Source organism: Oncorhynchus clarkii, chromosome 33, assembly GCF_045791955.1.
Source record: "Oncorhynchus clarkii lewisi isolate Uvic-CL-2024 chromosome 33, UVic_Ocla_1.0, whole genome shotgun sequence".
In the NCBI taxonomy this organism is placed as follows: Eukaryota; Metazoa; Chordata; class Actinopteri; order Salmoniformes; family Salmonidae; genus Oncorhynchus; species Oncorhynchus clarkii.
In genome coordinates this window covers 33,064,800-33,084,122 of record NC_092179.1, presented here as the reverse complement: position 1 = coordinate 33,084,122, position 19,323 = coordinate 33,064,800, and the positions used below count along the sequence as shown (strand labels likewise).

The 19,323-nt window shown below is 44.1% G+C and overlaps 1 protein-coding gene across 1 annotated transcript in view; it reads left to right on the top strand.

Moving 5' to 3' along the window:
• Positions 1–1,039, top strand: part of LOC139392647 (adiponectin receptor 2) — a 29,260-nt gene extending 28,221 nt beyond the window's left edge. The window contains exon 7 of the mRNA XM_071140775.1: positions 126–1,039. Coding sequence (XP_070996876.1) covers positions 126–254 — 129 coding nt within the window. The 3' untranslated portion in view covers positions 255–1,039. The remainder of the gene's footprint in view (positions 1–125) is intronic.
• Positions 1,040–19,323: the final 18,284 nt, after the last annotated feature.

Sequence of the window (19,323 nt, the reverse complement as noted above, 5' to 3'; positions counted from 1 at the left end):
GATACTTCCTGTGTCTTAGGGGCCGTGATGTCCGGCCCTATAACGTGACCCAGCAACCATAGAGGCTAAATCAGAAGTAGCTGAAATCTTCACTGATCCTCCCTCTCTCCTCTCTCTGCCTCCAGTTCCACTCTCATCAGTTATTCCACGTCCTGGTGGTGGCTGGAGCGTTCGTCCATTTCCACGGCGTGTCCAACCTGCAGGCCTTCCGCTACGCTGCCGGGGCGGGCTGTGAAGAGGACAATGCCCTGTGAAGATCCTGCACGTCGTCACGTCAACACACCACCAGGGGGAGACACACATGCATATATATACACACACACATATATGCATAACAGACACGGGAGACTGATGAAGACTGATGAAGGCTCATACACACACTGACTCCCCAGTAGCCCCGTCTCTCTCTGTACATGTCTACAGAAACCCCTTAGAGGACACGGGGAAAAAAGACAAGGTTTTCTTTTCAGTTGGAAAAAAATGACCTTGTTTGTTTTTCTTCTCCATCTTGTTTTCAATAACTGCATCTAGGGTTTTGGACATTTGAAACTGCCCCCCCCCTGCCCCCCCTCAAAAAAAAAAAAAGTTGTGTGAATTTTGAGTAATCTGTTGAAGTGGTTGTTCTGATTATCATCATTCTAAACGTTGTGCTCACCGTACAAAGCAACAAAAAAATACAATGTGAGGGTTTCTTAATGCTCTAGTGGTGGGGGTTTCTTAATGCTCTAGTGGTGGGGGTTTCTTAATGCTCTAGTGGTGGGGGTTTCTTAATGCTCTAGTGGTGGGGGTTTCTTAATGCTCTAGTGGTGGGGGTTTCTTAATGCTCTAGTGGTGGGGGTTTCTCAATGCTCTAGTGGTGGGAGTTTCTTAATGCTCTAGTGGTGGGGGTTTCTGAATGCTCTAGTGGTGGGGGTTTCTGAATGCTCTAGTGGTGGGGGTTTCTGAATGCTCTAGTGGTGGGGGTTTCTTAATGCTCTAGTGGTGGGGGTTTCTTAATGCTCTAGTGGTGGGAAGAAAAGCTTTACAGAAAGAAAGAAAATGTAATTATGTGTGAAGTATTTATTTCTTCCATGAAAAGGGTGGGTGTGGCCTGGGGGGACGGGCAGGCTAGACGCTTTCCAACTTTGTTCATGTAAATAAGATTTCTAAATTCGGGTTATATAGATTTGTATTAAATATATATAATAAAAAATAAAAAAAACATTAAATAAATACAAAAAATGTTAAGATATTGAATTTTTAAAAAAATCGACAAAGATGATGAGGCAACAACCAAGAAAACACCATCTGTGTATAAACCATTTGGTCAGAGGGGGGAAGTGAAGTGGGGAATATAGGAGAACCACACACTGTTGAAGGGAGCTATGGCACAAAGAGTTGAGACATGTGAAGGGGAGAGGGAGAGCCAACTTCACAACGAGGGAGGAGGCTCAGCAAGGGTTAAGCCCTGGGTGGAGATGTGACCTGTGACTGGCTGACGTTGAGCCCCAGTCGACAAATCAGGTGCTGCATTCTGTTCATATTCTTTTCAACAGTAGTGCACTACATGAGGAATAGGGTGCCGTTATGTCTTGACGTGTAGCTAGTAGCTACTTCATCTCATTCCATTAGACTGTGACATCTAGTGTGTCACACTGACTAGTGTGTCATCCCAGCAGTCAACACGACCCTTCCTTCCCTAACATTAGAAACCAACGTTGGTGCTCGTCCAAACTGGCACACTATTCCCTTTTTATATAGTGCACTGCTTCTGACCAGAGCCCAACGTAAAGTCAATAGTAGTACAACGATATATAAGGGAACAGGTGCAGTTCCTCGACCCCCTCAGTGAAACCGTCATCAGTGAAAGGTTGTCCGTTTCTATCTCCTTACCAAGTTGAGCCTCTCTTTCTGCTCTGGTATAAAGTGACTTCTGTACTACGTTTTGTGTGAAGTGTGTGATTCATTGACTTTAAGATTACGGTCCAAAGGGCACCCTATTCCCTATTTAGTGCACTACTTTTGACCAGGTAGTGCCCTATATAGGGAATAGTGTGCCATTTGGGACCCGGAAATAAAAACAGAAGATCAATATTTCAGAACAAAATATGCATCTCTAAAATGTGTTTTTTTATTTGATTTTGAATGCTATTATTTAGTCTATTATTCATTATCTTCACAGGCTTTAAGTTGGAGGTTTTCTTGATCCAATACCGTTGTGATTGTGTCTGTTTTTTGGGGAGGTTTTCTATTCTCTTTTAAAGGGTGTGTATGTGATTTGAAAAGGTTGAAACATGTAATAGCAGATTCCCTCAGAGCGGTTTCACAACACTCTGGGGGTCTGTTTAGAGCTTCATTAGGGCTCGATTCAATCCATTGCTGAAGTTCAGCGTTAAAACACGATTTGACATTTAAAAGCAATCGTCTCGCTGAGACTGCATTCGTGGTAAACGCTGCGTAAGTCGGCTCAATGGGAGGTGAGCTTCGGCGGCACGGATTGAATTGAGTCCTTTTTTAGTTATTCATATGTATCAGATCTACTTTCTAGACGTGTATCTACGCCACGGTGCACAGCTGTACTGAGGCTGAGAGCCTTCTCTCTCCACTTCAGATTCATCCGCCACACACCTGCTCAGTCGTACTGCTTCTGTACCTGTCGCTCCAGTTTAAACACTAACAGACATGTATTCATTGTGACGATATACAGGCAGGCGGTGCATCTGAGACCTTGATCTCAGTTCCACTGGAGAACAGGGGTCCCACCTAGCTTGGTTGCCAGGTCCACTATGTTCTTTAGTAAAATAATGCCATGACGTTGATAGTCGGAAGCCTGTACAGATCTGGCAACTAGTCGAGACCAGACAGTGGAGTTGGACCCTTAAACCCTCCATATAACTCTGTTGTAGAGGAGTGTGTTTGATCATCGGAGTTAAACATAATCAGGGAGGCAGTTTCCACTCGACTCTTTTAGGAGGAAGTAGTTCTTCTCCCTTTCTGTCCTTCTCTTGGGTTTGGGTCCTTAATAGCCTGGTCCCAGATGTGTTTGTGCTGTCTTGCCCAACTCATTGTCAGACTGTGACCGTCAGAGTTGGCTCGACGGCACAAAGAGATCTGAGACCAGGCTAGGAGGTCCCTTAATGCTCTGTGTTGAGACGATATAGATGTCTTCTCAATCTTCAGACCCAGAATTACAAGGCCTTTTGTTTCATTGTGACATTTCAACAGAAAAAAAACATCAAAGGAAAACAGATGTTTGGTTTTTTATTAATTTATTTCTTTTTGTTTCTTTGGGGAAGTGCATATTGTTTGTTGAAGCACATGTCCAGTGGTGACTGTGGGATTTGCAATAGGTCTTTATATCTGCTGTAATTGTTCTAATAAAAAGGGTTTGGATTCTGGGTAAAGTTTGATGTATTTATTTGGCTTTGTGATATCTAATACTTTATGTTGATTTGAGGTGCATTTCAAAATGTCGTTCATTGTGGGATTTTATCAGGCGTTCCTCTTTATGGTGGTTTTCTGTAATGGCTTGAGTTTTCCTGCCCAGTTTGTAGTCCTACATGATTTTTCATTAGACTGTTGCCATCTAGTGGTGAAAGGAGGTATAAAAATGTGTGTACATTCTGAGGCCTGCATCTAATAGTGTTGGTCTTTCCACAATACCTCTCGGATCTCCTGGCAGCCGCCTCAACGGCACTGGAAAAGGTCAACACTCCATCCCATTTGACAAAAAGCCTGTGCATTACTGTTCCATGGCATGCAAGTCTAGTAGAAGGTTAGGAGGGTTCAGTAGGGAGCTAGCTGAGCTCCCTGGGATGCCCTGGGTGGTAAGGAACCTGACTGCAAGGTACTGAGTTCAAGCCCTGGGTGGTAAGGAACCTGACTGCAGGGTACTGAGTTGAAGCCCTAGGTGGTAAGATTCCTGCCCACTGACTGCAGGGTACTGAGTTCAAGCCCTGGGTGGTAAGCTTCCTGCTCACTGACTGCAGGGTACTGAGTTCAAGCCCTGGGTGGTAAGATTCCTGCCCACTGACTGCAGGGTACTGAGTTCAAGCCCTGGGTGGTAAGCTTCCTGCCCACTGACTGCAGGGTACTGAGTTGAAGCCCTGGGTGGTAAGCTTCCTGCTCACTGACTGCAGGGTACTGAGTTCAAGCCCTGGGTGGTAAGCTTCCTGACTGCAGGGTACTGAGTTCAAGCCGTGGGTGGTAAGCTTCCTGCCCACTGACTACAGGGTACTGAGTTGAAGCCCTGGGTGGTAAGCTTCCTGCTCACTGACTGCAGGGTACTGAGTTCAAGCCCTGGGTGGTAAGCTTCCTGACTGCAGGGTACTGAGTTCAAGCCGTGGGTGGTAAGCTTCCTGCCCACTGACTACAGGGTACTGAGTTGAAGCCCTGGGTGGTAAGCTTCCTGCCCACTGACTACAGGGTACTGAGTTGAAGCCCTGGGTGTGGCAGGTTGTGTGTCTGAGTCACAGCCTCTCTGGGTCAATCTGAGAGGTTATGGAGATTATCTCCTGGACATTTAGAGAACTTTTATCAGAGGTTTTCCTCCACAACCTCTGCTGGTTACTCCTCTGGAGCCCCAGGATTGAACCCCAAAGCCACATTACCACCACATGTGGAAAAAGTACTAAATTGGCATACTTGACTAAAGATACCTTAGTAGAAAATTACTCGTGAAAGTCATCCAATAAAATACTACAAGTTTTTGGTTTTAAATATCAAAATTAATTATTTCAAGTTACTTTTTTAAAAATGTACGAAAAGCCAAGGTGCATTCCCAACACTGACATCATTTACAAATGAAGCATGTGTGTTTAGTGAGTCCACCAGATTTACACTTATTTGTTCAATTGGATAAGACAGTGATATCCGTCCGGATATCATAAGTAATGACTTGAGTGTGACCTGAATAATTCTTCAAGAACGAATATATTAGGGCACACTTCAGCGGTCAATGGTTTCACACGCTGAAATCAAACGGAACTACCCGGGGCGGAACTTCTCTTTTGCAAGGCGGAGGGATTTCAACGTAGCACAAGAGAACAAAATGGCTATTTTTCCCTTCTTAGCTTTAGCATGCAAGCTAAACCCTCCTTTGTGCCTGAAAATGTAGCACATAGGATTCCCTTGGCAAGGGAAAGGTTTTAATTATAACGTATTATGTTCAAACCCTTTTTGGCAACAACGAAATGCGCCTTGGTCTACTTGCGAGAGAGACAGAGATATATATCGCTCGTCAAGCTAACGAAATGCGCCTTGGTCTACTTGCGAGAGAGACAGATATATATATCGCTCGTCAAGCTAACGAAATGCGCCTTGGTCTACTTGCGAGAGAGACAGAGATGTATATCGCTGGTCAAGCTTATCTCCTGAATTTCAATCGGCTGGCACTTTGTCCTCGCTCGAGAAATTAATAATGACCGAGCCTACCGGCGTCTGAAACGCACCAGGCAGAAATAGTCCTGCGTTTGGCCAAACGCTCTATTTCTCAGATTTCTATAATTAGCTTTCTCAACCCTCATACAGAAATGTATTCGCTTACGTTACCCAACTGACTACGTCAGCGAACAACACGGAGGCGGGGGAATCTTCAGCACACACACCCAATAATGTTTGTCTACCACTCCAAAAATTTGTACGATAAACTTGGTATATTATGACATCTGTTTTTTGATTTTATACAAGCTGAATCAAAATGAAAGCGTCATTCTATTTTACATTCCTATCAGGGGGCTCCAATTATGTCGTGTCTTTGGCGATGCCGGATGAAGTGATATGACATGCTATTCTATACAATAATTTATCCGTAATTAATATTACCTGATTGAGCTAATCATGTAAATGTAATTAACTAGAGAGTCGGGCACCACGAAATAATACTTATAGAGCTGTTATCTTCCGAATAAACTCTTAAAGACCTAGTAATATTTTACATCAATAGCAGTCAATATTAATCGTCACCTTAATTCAGTCTCATCTGAAAGTTGTCAATTCTGCACGAACCCTGGCTAACAATTTGAATCAGCAATACAAAATTGGGTTTAATTATGTATTTACTACCTAACTAATCACACAGAATTACACATACACAGAATTAAATCATAACTTGATTACAAATTACATCATAAAGGAAAATGTCCCTAGCGGGCAGAACAGATATGACAGCTTGTTACACAAAGGAAAAGGGCTGGGTTTGAGTGAAAGAGTGGGAAGACTGGGGGGGACAGGGAGAAGCTGTGCTATCCTAAATACAGTATCTGATGCATTCTAAATTACCGCCCATTTGGAAAAGGAAAATGCAATAAATATTTACTCTGAGCTGCGCTTCGGTAGGTTGGTGGTAGATGGAAGGCCATGTTGCCCAACCGAGTCCTTTGAAGAATGTCTCTGCTGGTAAATTGAATACGTTGTAGTAACATCATTGTGTGGTAGACGGGATACTCTGTCTGTTCCTTCCTAACCTGCGTTTGCAGCTACTGTTGCAAACTCAACGGCTAGGAGATATCACTTCTGTAGTGATTAAGAGTTCAAAGTTCATACCATTCGCAACCAAAGCTCACGGCTTCGTTCTGTAGTTATTGTCTGAACCTTTCTGACATAGGACCGTCATCCTCACATCTTCGGAACAGAAAGTTATGTTGTCGTCAAGGCTTTATATAGGAAGGGAGAAAAGGGGTGTGTTTCATAGTTTACAACCTCTCTCTCTTCACGTGGGAGGGCCACTGAGTGGGCAGCCCAATCTTATGAAAGCCCACATCTCACATTTTAGAAGCTAAAATCACATTTCATCCCATCACAAATAATTTCATATTCAAACATTTAAATTGAACAACAATTCCATGTGAATCCGATAACTCTGATGTGTAGACTTTCCACTGTAGAGTTTATATCATCTTATCATTGATGAGAATGTCTCAGATGACAACCGAACTGACATCATATTCATTAAGTACCACCGCATATGTTCAATTGTTCAGATTTCCAGAATATAGTTCATTTCCCCCCACCTTCTGATGTTACCAGAATCTCTATGTTAACCAAGGGGTTTTCAAATGTAACCTCAGTAGGGTAGAGAGAGAAAAAAAGGGGGAAGAGGTATTTATGACTGTCATAAACCAACCCCCAGGCCAACGTCATGACAGAACCTTCTGCTATGTTACACCAGACTGTACCTCCTGTCCTCTCTACACAAGACAGTGGGCACCTTACCACCCAGGGCTTGAACTCAGTACCCTGCAGTCAAGAGGTCCTGAGCGATCTGGAGAAGGTTTTCATCAAGGATCTCTATACTTTGCTCTGTACATTTTTCCCTCGATCCTGACTAGTCTCCCAGTCCCTGCCGATGACAAACATCCCCACAGCATGATGTTGCCACCACCATGTTCAATATTGCTTTCATCAGACCAGAGAATCTTGTTTATCATGGTCTGAGAGTCTTTAGGTGCCTTTTGGAAAACTCCAAGCGGTATGTCATGTGTCTTTTACCGAGGAGTGGCTTCCGTCTGCCCACTCCACCATAAAAGCCTGATTGGTGAAGTGCTGCCGAAATGGATCTCCTTCTGGAAGGTTCTCCCATCGCCACAGAGGTACTCTGGAGCTCTGACAGAGTGACCATTGGGTTCATGGTCACCTCCCTGACCAAGGACATTCTCCCCCGATTACTAAGTTTGTCCAGACGGCCAGCTCTTGTAAGAGTCTTGCTGGTTCTGAAACGTCTTCCATTTAAGAATGATGGAGGCCACTGTGTTCTTGGGGACCTTCAATGCTGCAGACATTTTTTAGGAGACTTCCCCAGATCTGTGCCTCGACAAAATCCGGTCTCAGAGCTTTACGGACACTTCCTTCTACCTCATGGCTTGGTTTTTGCTCTGACATGCACTGTCAACTGTGGGAGCTTATATAGACAGGTGTGTGCATTTCCAAAATCATGTCCAATCAATTGAATTAACACAGGTGGACTCTAATCAAGTTGTAGACACATCCCAAGGATGATCAATGGAAACACGATCCACCTGAATTTTATTTTGAGTCTCATAGTAAAGTGTCTGAATACTTATGTAAATACTTTTATTAAATTAAGTTTATGAATGTGAAAAATGTCTAACGTGTTTTTACTTTGTCATTATGGAGTATTGTGTGTATATTGATTAGGGAAAAAACGGGGTTAGAAAAATCTATTTTAGAATAAGGATGTAATGTAACAAAATGTTGAAAAAGTCAAGGGGTCTGAATACTTTCCAAATGCACCATAACTGCCTCAATGTTGTCATGAAATAAGCTAAAATCACATTTTAGGAAGAGTAGCTGCTACCTTGTCAAGAATGGATGTGGATCCTAAATAAATATAAATACCAGTCAATTGCCAGGGTTAGAGCTTCCATGTCTGTTCAATTCATTCTTATTTCTATGGTCAGGCCATAAGGTATTACATGTAAACAAGATAAGCTAAATAAATACACGAATTATTGAATAAGTCATTGGTTAATAAATGAGAAGGAATTCCTGAAATATTTAAAAATAACATGCAAAAAGAATACAGGCCAAAGCACATCAGCAGTTGTATTTACCCCACCAACACTGCAGAAGGACGATCCACTATTAGACTATATTTCTCTATATCAACATGTGTAACCAACACTTGAACACTTAGCCCAACCTCCAGTATGTTACGATAATATTTATGTTCATTTTAAAGTAGACCAATCCGAATGTGCGCGTAAAAGTGGCGTCAGGTCTCCATGTCGGATTCCTCCAGTCCGCGCCTTCGTGTCAGCTGAAATGCGCTCCTGTCTTCACCCCACTGTCAGATACAAGACAAACATGACATATAAAACGTGTGGTGGCCACAGAATAGATATATCTAGTCGAGGGAGATGAACACAGGAAAGAGTAATGCAGAAGAAGATGGTCTATTGGATGATTTTATATAAAACGGCAGAACAGTCTTTCTGGTCGCAGGTTCCTCATATAGAAGTAACCTTCTCTACAGTATAGGGACAAATATACCTCGTCCAAAGTCTTGGCTAGTTTATTGACCCACTAAAGTGGTTCGTTGTCAAACTTTACTATGTGGGAGTGAATCTACTTTTACGCATCATTGATTTGATGCGTTTTCGTAATTGTTAGTCTCGTCCATTAATGATGTCCGTATACTTAAGCTGATTTATTAGAAATTGCTTCATTAATTCAGTCATTCATTGATGGTTTGATTGTCTGATTGATTAATACACTTCGTTGACATATTAAACTACAGGGGCAGCCATGACAGGAAGGTTGATGCTTGGCATTGTTGCGTCACAATACAAAATGCCTCTGATGACGTAATGATCAAACACCAAGCTGCCACTGGTGAAATGAGGATCATTAGCTGATTGAACTGCAAGGTGAACGGTAAGTACACCTGTCTGTCTGTTTATCAGATAAATGAGGGGATAGACAGTTTTATTGAGCACCAGTTATATCTAGGCTATTAGAAATGAATTGAACAAACTTGTTACATTTTAATGAATATATCTTGTCCCAAATAATTATTTCAACTCAGAACTGAAAGTGATGAAATTAGATGAGACATTAAAATTAAATTAAATTAAAATTTCCCCAAATACTAAACAAAGATGTTTCTGTGGCTCTCTTTTTTAGAGAGTTTAATTGTTCTGAAAGCCACTTCCTATTCCAAGTATACAAGACTAGAAGGAGCATTCTGATTAGAATCCTGCAGACCAGTGAATGATGAATAGGAGGCCCAACCTGAATGGGTCTGGAGGACCAAGGTCCATCGGTGTTCCGCTGCTCTGTCCTTCTAACAGAGTGCTGCTGGAGAGAGAAGAGGTCAGCCAGGCCCCAGTGATGGCCTCCTCTTTCAGGCCCTCAGCGTTCCCCTCCCTGCATGTTGTACCTCGTGCTCCCCCTCCTGACGAAATCAGGCCCAAGAGGCCCACAGCTGCCCACAGAGAGAGGAGAGACCTCCAGTCCCTGGTTCCTGTCCAGGATGGATGTCGTGAGTCTCCCGGTTGGTTTAACAGCAGCAACTCCCAGCTACCTGCCAAAACCAACAGACGCAGGCGCAACAAGGAGCTTTCCTTCACTGAGGTTCTGAAGAACTACAAGCTTCTGCCTGATTCCCGGCCCAACAGCCCAGAGAGCCTGTACCAGAATGAGATGATGATACCTAGAATCACTAGACCTAATGTGAGGCCTAGCAACCCTCGACGCCCCACTAGATGGCCTGTTAGACCAACTGGCCTGGTCCAGCCTGATGAACAGCCTTCCAGACCTGAGGGGAGGCCTAGCAACACTCTGGGCCCCACTAGACGGCCTGTTAGACCAACTGGCCTGGTCCAGCCTTCCAGACCTGAGGGGAGGCCTAGCAACCCTCGGCCCACCAATAGACGGCCCGTTAGCCCAGTTGGCCTGGTCCAACCTGTTGTACAGCCATCCAGACCTGAGGGGAGGCCTAGCAACCCTCAACGCCCCAATAGACGGCTTGTTAGACCAACTGGCCTGGTCCAGCATGATGTACAGCCTTCCAAACCTGAGGGGAGGCCTAGCAACCCTGTGGGCCCCACTAGACGGCCTCCTGTTAGACCAACTGGCCTGGTCCAGCATGATGTTCAGCCTTCCAGACCTGAGGGGAGGCCTAGCAACACTCAACGGACCACTAGGAGAAAAGTGAAGCCCAGTAATCCTGTGTGTCCCGTTATTCTTGAGTCCCGTCCTACCTGTCCTGTGAGCATCACTACCAGCACTGTGGACCTGGTCCAGCCTGAGTCCCGTCCTACCTGCCCACTGACCCTGGAGGAGCCGGCCCTTTCAGAGTCATGCAGATTCAGCAACAATGTGTTTGTTCTCTCCATGCCGAAAGCTGCCCAGCCAGAGGAGGCTGCCAGAGGGAGCAGCAGCCCACCCAGGGACATCATCAGGCCTGAGACCTTCGTCCAGACAGGACCCCTGCTGGCCAGGAGAGCCCAGAGGGATGCTCCTCCTCCAAAGGTTCCCCAACCCCCGGTGGCCCCCCGGCCCAAACTACTACCCTCCCTGGGCCAGGGCAACGTGTCCCTTGTCAGTGCCAACGCCTGGGATGAAAGGACCAAGAAGAAGAGAAAGAAAGGTCAGCACTTCTCTTTGTGCAATGACACATGTTGTCTATTGAATATATTGTCAATATTGTATAATGTATGTATTTTGCCGATGTACAACCAGGAAGATGATTTTCATGTTTTTAAACATTCATAAATTAATTACTAATAAATTAATGTAACCTAATGTAATGTAATTTAAAGGAGCCAGAGTCCAGAGGTCTAGCCTGGGTCTGAGGCATGTCCCCCGTGACCTAGAGCTGGCCATGATGAGACCCCGTCTGGTCAAGTCAGCCGTTCCCTCCCAGCAGCCCTTCCAGCCGTGGGACGACGAGGACGAGGTGGACATCTACGCCCTGAGGCGAACCGCCTACATGTGCCCCATGTACGACCAGGAGGAGAGCAGCGTCAGGGGCAACAAGAGGGTGTCAGTGGAGGACCTGGACAACATTCCTTTCAGAAGGAAGATCACCTTGTGTTATTTCATGGGGGGTCGCAGGGTCATGCTGCCAAAAGACTACTAACCTCAGCCCCCTCAATTTCCACAACAACCCCCCTTTGTCCCTGACAGCGAAGAACAGGACACACACAGAGAGACAGAGTGGACACCAACAGGGCCATCAGAGGGACTGAGACCCTCTCAGTTGAGGTTAGGAACGTCAGCTACTAAAAGACTTCTATAGACCATCTCTGTAGCAAGAGAACCTCCAGTGATCAGACTGGACTGTCCTCTGTCTCCCCTCATCTCTGATACACCAGGCTGGACTGTCCTCTGTCTCCCCTCATCTCTGATACACCAGGCTGGACTGTCCTCTGTCTCCCCTCATCTCTGATACACCAGACTGGACTGTCCTCTGTCTCCCCTCATCTCTGATACATCAGACTGGACTGTCCTCTGTCTCCCCTCCCCTCACCACTACTCACCCAAGAGGACCCCTTCACCCTGCCTCCCCTCACCTCTTCTCCCCCTCGAGAACTACAGTCTCTTATCTCTAGATCAGTGTTGGGGTCAGTTCAATGTCAATACAGTCAATTCAGGAAGTAAACTGTCATTTTCTCATAGTGGCATTGAGGAAAATTGGAATTAGACTTTCAGTTTACTTCCTGAAATGTAAAGGAATTGACCCCAACCCTGATCTAAATAAACTACTAGATCTCTATGATGACAGAGTCTCAGACAGAAAGACAATAATCCTGTTACTGTCCAGGACCTTGTCTTTACATTTCCCTGAAGCATTACTGGAATAAAAACAAAGTGTTGAAGAAAATACAATCTTTGGAGATTTGAGAGGCTGTTTCACCTAGTAGTCCATCACATTGTAACGTTGTTCCTTCTAACAGAATGACTGTTCCACCTAGTAGTCCATCACATTGTAACGTTGTTCCTTCTAACAGAATGGTTGTTCCACCTAGTAGTCCATCACATTGTAACGTTGTTCCTTCTAACAGAATGGCTGTTCCACCTAGTAGTCCATCACATTGTAACGTTGTTCCTTCTAACAGAATGGCTGTTTCACCTAGTAGTCCATCACATTGTAACGTTGTTCCTTCTAACAGAATGGTTGTTTCACCTAGTAGTCCATCACATTGTAACGTTGTTCCTTCTAACAGAATGGTTGTTCCACCTAGTAGTCCAACACATTGTAACGTTGTTCCTTCTAACAGAATGACTGTTTCACCTAGTAGTCCATCACATTGTAACGTTGTTCCTTCTAACAGAATGACTGTTTCACCTAGTAGTCCATCACATTGTAACGTTGTTCCTTCTAACAGAATGACTGTTTCACCTAGTAGTCCATCACATTGTAACATTGTTCCTTCTAACAGAATGACTGTTTCACCTAGTAGTCCATCACATTGTAACGTTGTTCCTTCTAACAGAATGGCTGTTTCACCTAGTAGTCCATCACATTGTAACGTTGTTCCTTCTAACAGAATGGTTGTTCCACCTAGTAGTCCATCACATTGTAACGTTGTTCCTTCTAACAGAATGACTGTTCCACCTAGTAGTCCATCACATTGTAACGTTGTTCCTTCTAACAGAATGGTTGTTCCACCTAGTAGTCCATCACATTGTAACGTTGTTCCTTCTAACAGAATGGCTGTTTCACCTAGTAGTCCAACACAGAAGTAGATGGTCAGTAATGGTTCTTGTTTTGCAGTAAGCCAACTAAGTCAACTGGTTTAGTAAGTCTTAGATTGCATATATGATACGTGACTTGAAGGTTTTTCCTGAAACAGTCCATCCATTTCCAACAGTGAAAACCCAGCCCACATTTAATAGTAGATACTTGATGTGTTTGTGGTGTGTAGACCAAAGACTGATGAGTTATGAACAGAACAATGTGGAAGTTGAGTCCATTGTGTTCATCCATCCTTCAGCAGCCAGCCAGCCTCCAGTTGATTCATCATCATCCTGCAATGTCATATTTCAACCAGCAGGGGTCACTGATTCTACTATCTGAATTGTATCACTGTTCAAAGATGCCTCTGCCTTATTCAAGGTTCTTCCTCCATTTCATGGCTTAAGGTAAACAGACAACACATGCATGAATCCAGATTATTATTTTATCAAAACCATTTATAAAACACATCATCCACAGACTGATAGTCTTCCATGGTCTTATTGTAAAGTCAAGTCCTTTGGAATCGTATTGGAGATACTGGATCTGTCCACAGTCAAAAAATAAATGCCTTTTGCATAGAAACACTAGAATGTTCTCTTATCAGACACTGAAGAAGAAGAAACCAAAAAGCCCTTTCATGGTTTTAGAACGGTTGTCCAAAGAAGAACAACTTTGGTGTTTGAAAGACATCAAACATCTGAAGTCAACATCTCTCTGTGATTGTAAAGTCATCAAACATGGAGTCAGTCAACAGCTCTCTGTGATTATAAAGTCATCAAACATGGAGTCAGTCAACAGCTCTCTGTGATTGTAAAGTCATCAAGCATGGAGTCAGTCAACAGCTCTCTGTGATTGTAAAGTCATCAGACATGGAGTCAGTCAACAGCTCTCGGTGATTGTAAAGTCATCAGACATGGAGTCAGTCAACAGCTCTCTGTGATTGTAAAGACAGACATGGAGTCAGTCAACAGCTCTCTGTGATTGTAAAGTCATCAAACATCTGAAGTCAACAGCTCTCTGTGATTGTAAAGTCATCAAACATGGAGTCAGTCAACAGCTCTCTGTGATTGTAAAGTCATCAAACATCTGAAGTCAACATCTCTCTGTGATTGTAAAGTCATTAAACATGAAGTCAGTCAACAGCTCTCTGTGATTGTAAAGACAGACATGGAGTCAGTCAACAGCTCTCTGTGATTGTAAAGTCATCAAGCATGGAGTCAGTCAACAGCTCTCTGTGATTGTAAAGTCATCAAACATGGAGTCAGTCAACAGCTCTCTGTGATTGTAAAGACATTAAACATGGAGTCAGTCAACAGCTTATTCCTCTCAGTCCAACAGCCAAAATTATCAATATCATAACATAAATCATATAGTCATATTGATTGATAAAGATGACGCAAACAGCAGCAGGCATGATAAGTTCAGGCATTCTGGAACATTCCAGGGAGATACCGATTCAGAGGGGGGGGGGGCGTGGTATAGGCTAGGTAGCTGTCTGTCTGTCATCGGAAGACCAGCGTGGAGGTCTTGAGGCCGGTGAAGGAGGCAGTGAGACAGGTGAGGAAGAGAGAGACAGACAGGTAGATCTGCGATGCATCTCCACACTCCTTGGCGTTTTCCTGAAATCCATCGTTAACACAGTTACAGCCAGTTGTATAATGAAAACGTGTTATTACACAAGGAGAAGTGCTAACCTTTCTTCTTCTTGGTCCTCCCATCACATGAAATAACTGTGAAAACTATAATAGTTTGTGTTGTTGTTTAGCCTTCATTTAACTAGGCAAGTCAGTTAAGAACAAATTCTGATTTTCAATGACGGCCTAGGAACAGTGGGTTAACGTGTTCAATCCATTTGGTTGATTTAAAAATACAGTATATAAATTACCCGTCCAGCATCACTACTCTGGACGGCTCTGACTTATGTGAATATGTGGATAACTACAAATACCTAGGTGTCTGGTTAGACTGTAAACTCTCCTTTCCAGACTCACATTAAGCATCTCCAATCCAAAATTTAAATCTAGAATCGGCTTCCTATTTCGCAACAAAGCATCCTTCACTTATGCTGCCAAACATGCCCTCGTAAAACTGACCATCCAACCGATCGTCGACTTCGGCGATGTCATTTATAAAATAGCCTCCAACCCTCTACTCAACAAATTGGATGCGGTCTATCACAGTGCCATCCGTTTTGTCACCAAAGCCCCATATACTACCCACCACCTCGACCTGTACGCTCTCGTTGGCTGGCCCTCGCTTCACTCTCGTCGCCAAACCCACTCTCTCCAGGTCATCTACAAGTCTCTGCTAGGTCAAGCCCCACCTTATCGCAGCTCACTGGTCACCATAGCAGCACCCACCCGTAGCACGCGCTCCAACAGGTATATTTCACTGGTCATCCCCAAAGCCAATTCATCCTTTGGCCGCCTTTCCTTCCAGTTCTCTGCTGCCAATGACTGGAAGGAACTGCAAAAAAATCACTGAAGCTGGAGACTCATATCTCCCTTACTAGCTTTAAGCACCAGCTGTCAGAGCAGCTCACAGATCACTGCACATAGCCAATCTAATAATAATATCCTGTGTATCCTGTCTGAGGGGAACCTGTATTCTGTTTAAATTTCTGGATTCCATAGGATTCCGTCTGAGTTTTCCTCATTGGGAAAATCATGGGGCCCTACAAGCCCTTATGTGAGTTACAAAGAAAACACACAGACATTTGAATATATTGACATACCTTGTCAATGTATTCTGGAAAATATGGTCTGTCCAGTACTCAGGAACGTCTGAACACCTATACCTAAAGAAGAGAAGTTGTATTAAAATCTCTGACAATGTCAGGAAAATAACACTCCAATGACTTCAGCTTTAGATAGCTAACGTAAACTCACGTAAACTCGTACATCGCCTTGGTCCGTACAATTGCCCTTATTTTAGCGCCCCAAAAACGTAATACTTCCAGATCAACTGTAATGTCAATACCATTGTAAAGCACAATTTCTCCTCTTTCCAACAGAATAAATGACATGACCTAAACGCTGCCCGTTTCTGCATAATTCAAGCAGGCAATGAGCCCCGTCGGGTCTTTTTAAAAATGGCGGGTGGGGAAGCGAAACTAATGCGTGATAGTGAGAAGGAGAGATGTTGTGTGGGAAAATTGCTTTTTTCACTCGATCTGTCCAACTTATCACCTTATCGCCTCTAAAATGTACATAAAACACTATAAAGAGTTTATATAATGTGTCATTACATACCTATTTGAAGGTTTGTGTCGATTTTGAATTGGATTTTTAGGGCGGTGCTAAAGTGATCTTAGAAGTAAACAGCGGCTTTGAGAATGATGATCGCATGCAATGATGACGGAAAAAAATGACTAGGTATCCCCCCTTACTGTCCATTTCTTGTTTTTAAAGGATGATAGAAGTGCTACACCTGGTGGAGAGAGATGGTAAGACAGAAATAGTTGATTTATGTGTGCTGTACGTTATGACATGACAGATCAAGATGTAACAGAGGGTCCATTTTTTCAACTTTTCTCCGATACTAGAGAGCCATTACGATGTTGATCAACGCATGAATAGAAACCTAGTCCGGTTTTGACTTAGTTTTCTTTCGAGCTTCGTTTGAACGTCGCTGTTGCGCAAGTTTGTACGGAATGGGGTGAGTTTACGTTAGCTTGCCTAGCAGGCAAACATTACCTTGCAGGGGCACATGTGTTCAGCTCTACTGTAATGTTGCTGACGATGCATTTTGGTAAGCTAGGTAGCTAATATGTTACATAGCTATTTTGGTTCATATAAAACCTACACAAAAATGACAAAAGTTATAAACAGCACTGAGGCGAGTAAATGCACTGCTAACTTATTAGTTAGTAGCATGCCCACCACTAGCTAACTATACAGACATCATGGAGGTTAACTAGTGTTAGTGTTCAAATACTGGAGAGTTGAGACCAAATCACGGACGCTGGACAGAGTGGATTTCAGTTGTAACAAAAGACAGTTTTAATGAGTCAGAGATATCTTGTCCCGCAGTTTTACGTGCACGGACCTAGTTCACATGACTCGGCAAGGAGCCAGGTGAAAAAGAGGCCTATACAATGGTTACACACATTTTTATACATAGAATAAAGTAGGTGGAGTCTTGTCGTTTCGGTCTTCTTGACTGGTCGGAGGGTTGGAGGCGGGCCTTGCTCTAGCCAGAGCGGGCCCCATTGGTGCACAGCAAAAGTTCTTTGCTCTTGGGACCGGCCAGTTAGAGGGAGATGAGATGTGTGTTTATATAAGGAAGAGGGGGTCAGTCTTATGGCTGGGTGTATGTGTTCTTACGACGGAATGTCTTTGTTTATATGAGCTATGTGTATGAATATTTATATAACAAATCCCCCTCTTCACGTCTATTAGACGTGAAAACTATAGCATAAAGGTGGCGGTTGCAATCGTGGGTATACATAAGGTGGTGCTCCTAACCTTGTCTGGTTTGCATGGTGGGTCTGTAGGTGTAGTGCTACGTTTGGGACGGGAGTGATTGGAGGGAGTGATATCAGGAAAGGAGTTAGGGACATGTGTAGGGGTTGGTGTATGTGATGTGGCAGGGTGAAATAGTTGTTCAATTAACCATGTGAGAGTCCTAGGGTTACTCCAAATATCAGTATGAATATCACAAATAAGGGACCAGATATCCCCAGCCTCACCCAGAGAGGGAGAAATTTCCCTCTAACTGGGCGAGGTTCCCTTCTCAGGGGAGGCGGAGTTTGATGCCGCATCACCTGAGGAAGGAGTGTCTTCATTTGGAATCGAATTTAGGCCGCTCAAATCAGCTCTGACTTTAGTCAGTGTTCTAGAAGGAATTGGGGCTGGGGTGCAATGTGCAAGGCGGTGTCAATGTGTGCCTGATTTACCTTTGACCTGGACTGAGTGTGAAGTAACCTCCTTCACTTCGTACGGTCCAGTCCACCTGGGTTCCAGCCACTTTCTCTTGTGGACTGTAACCCTCACCCCGTCACCAACCTTTACCTTCAGTAGTGGCGTGTCCCCCGGCAGCTCCCCCTCCTGGACCTTGTGAACCTGGGTAGAGAGTGCTGCAGAGAGAACCGTCAGTTTTTTCACATAATTAGACATTACAATTTGTTGTACATCAAGGGCGGGCATATGACCTCCCTCCCTTGGTGGACCATGCATAACTCTACCAGTCATTATCCCATGAGGCACATACTTTAGCTATCTTAGCTTTTGCTTTTGGTTTGACGTTCCACCAGATTTTGGGATTGGGGCCTGTACACAGATCCAAATCTGTGGGTTATGCCAAATCTTTCTTCCACCTGTCTCAGGTGTTTGTTAAATGTGAGCCATTTGTCAAATTTGATTTGTCTTGGGATGCCATACCTGGGTATTAGTTTGGTTTGTAGCCACTTAAAAGACTGACCTAGCATCCTCCCCTTTTGTTAGTATTGCCTCTACCCATTTGGAGAACCTATCTACTATGACTAGGAGATAGAGTTTGCCTTTAGATAAATTTTCGGGGCCCATGTCGGTGTAGTCTATCCTAATATCCTGAAAACATGCATTAGGTATTACGTATGAGCCCATTGGTGTTTGATATGGTTTCTTTGGGTTGTGTCTGTCACAACCATTGCATTCGTCACAAAATAAATAATCGTCATAAAATAAGTCAGTCATATTTTTTATGTGAGGGTGCCACCAGATGTGCGAGGCCTTTTTGGAGGGTCTTTAGTTTGCCTTCGTGTGTGGGGCCATGTGTTTCTCATAAAAGTTCTGGGTCCATCAGTGTGGCCTGCTTCATGGGCATGGGCTGAGTCTGTATAGATATCCAGTCTTTCCTTTTCCTCTGATGAGGACCTGCGTCAATCCGATGATTTCAGCTAATTTGGCCGATGCTGGTTGAGGGTTGATGGCTGATTGAAGGGTGACATGTGAACCGTCTGGGAGTTTCTGTTTCCTTCTTCTGCCGTGGGTGGTGGGCATTTTTATGACCAGGGGATGGTGCTCCCAGTCATTCCCTGGAACTGCGGTTGGTTGTATGCGGGTTGCTGATGCATGGGTGTGGGTCCTGGTTGCTGATGTTCGTACTGTTGAGGTCTATTTCCACCCCTTTCCTTCCCATATGGACCTCTCGTAGAGTTC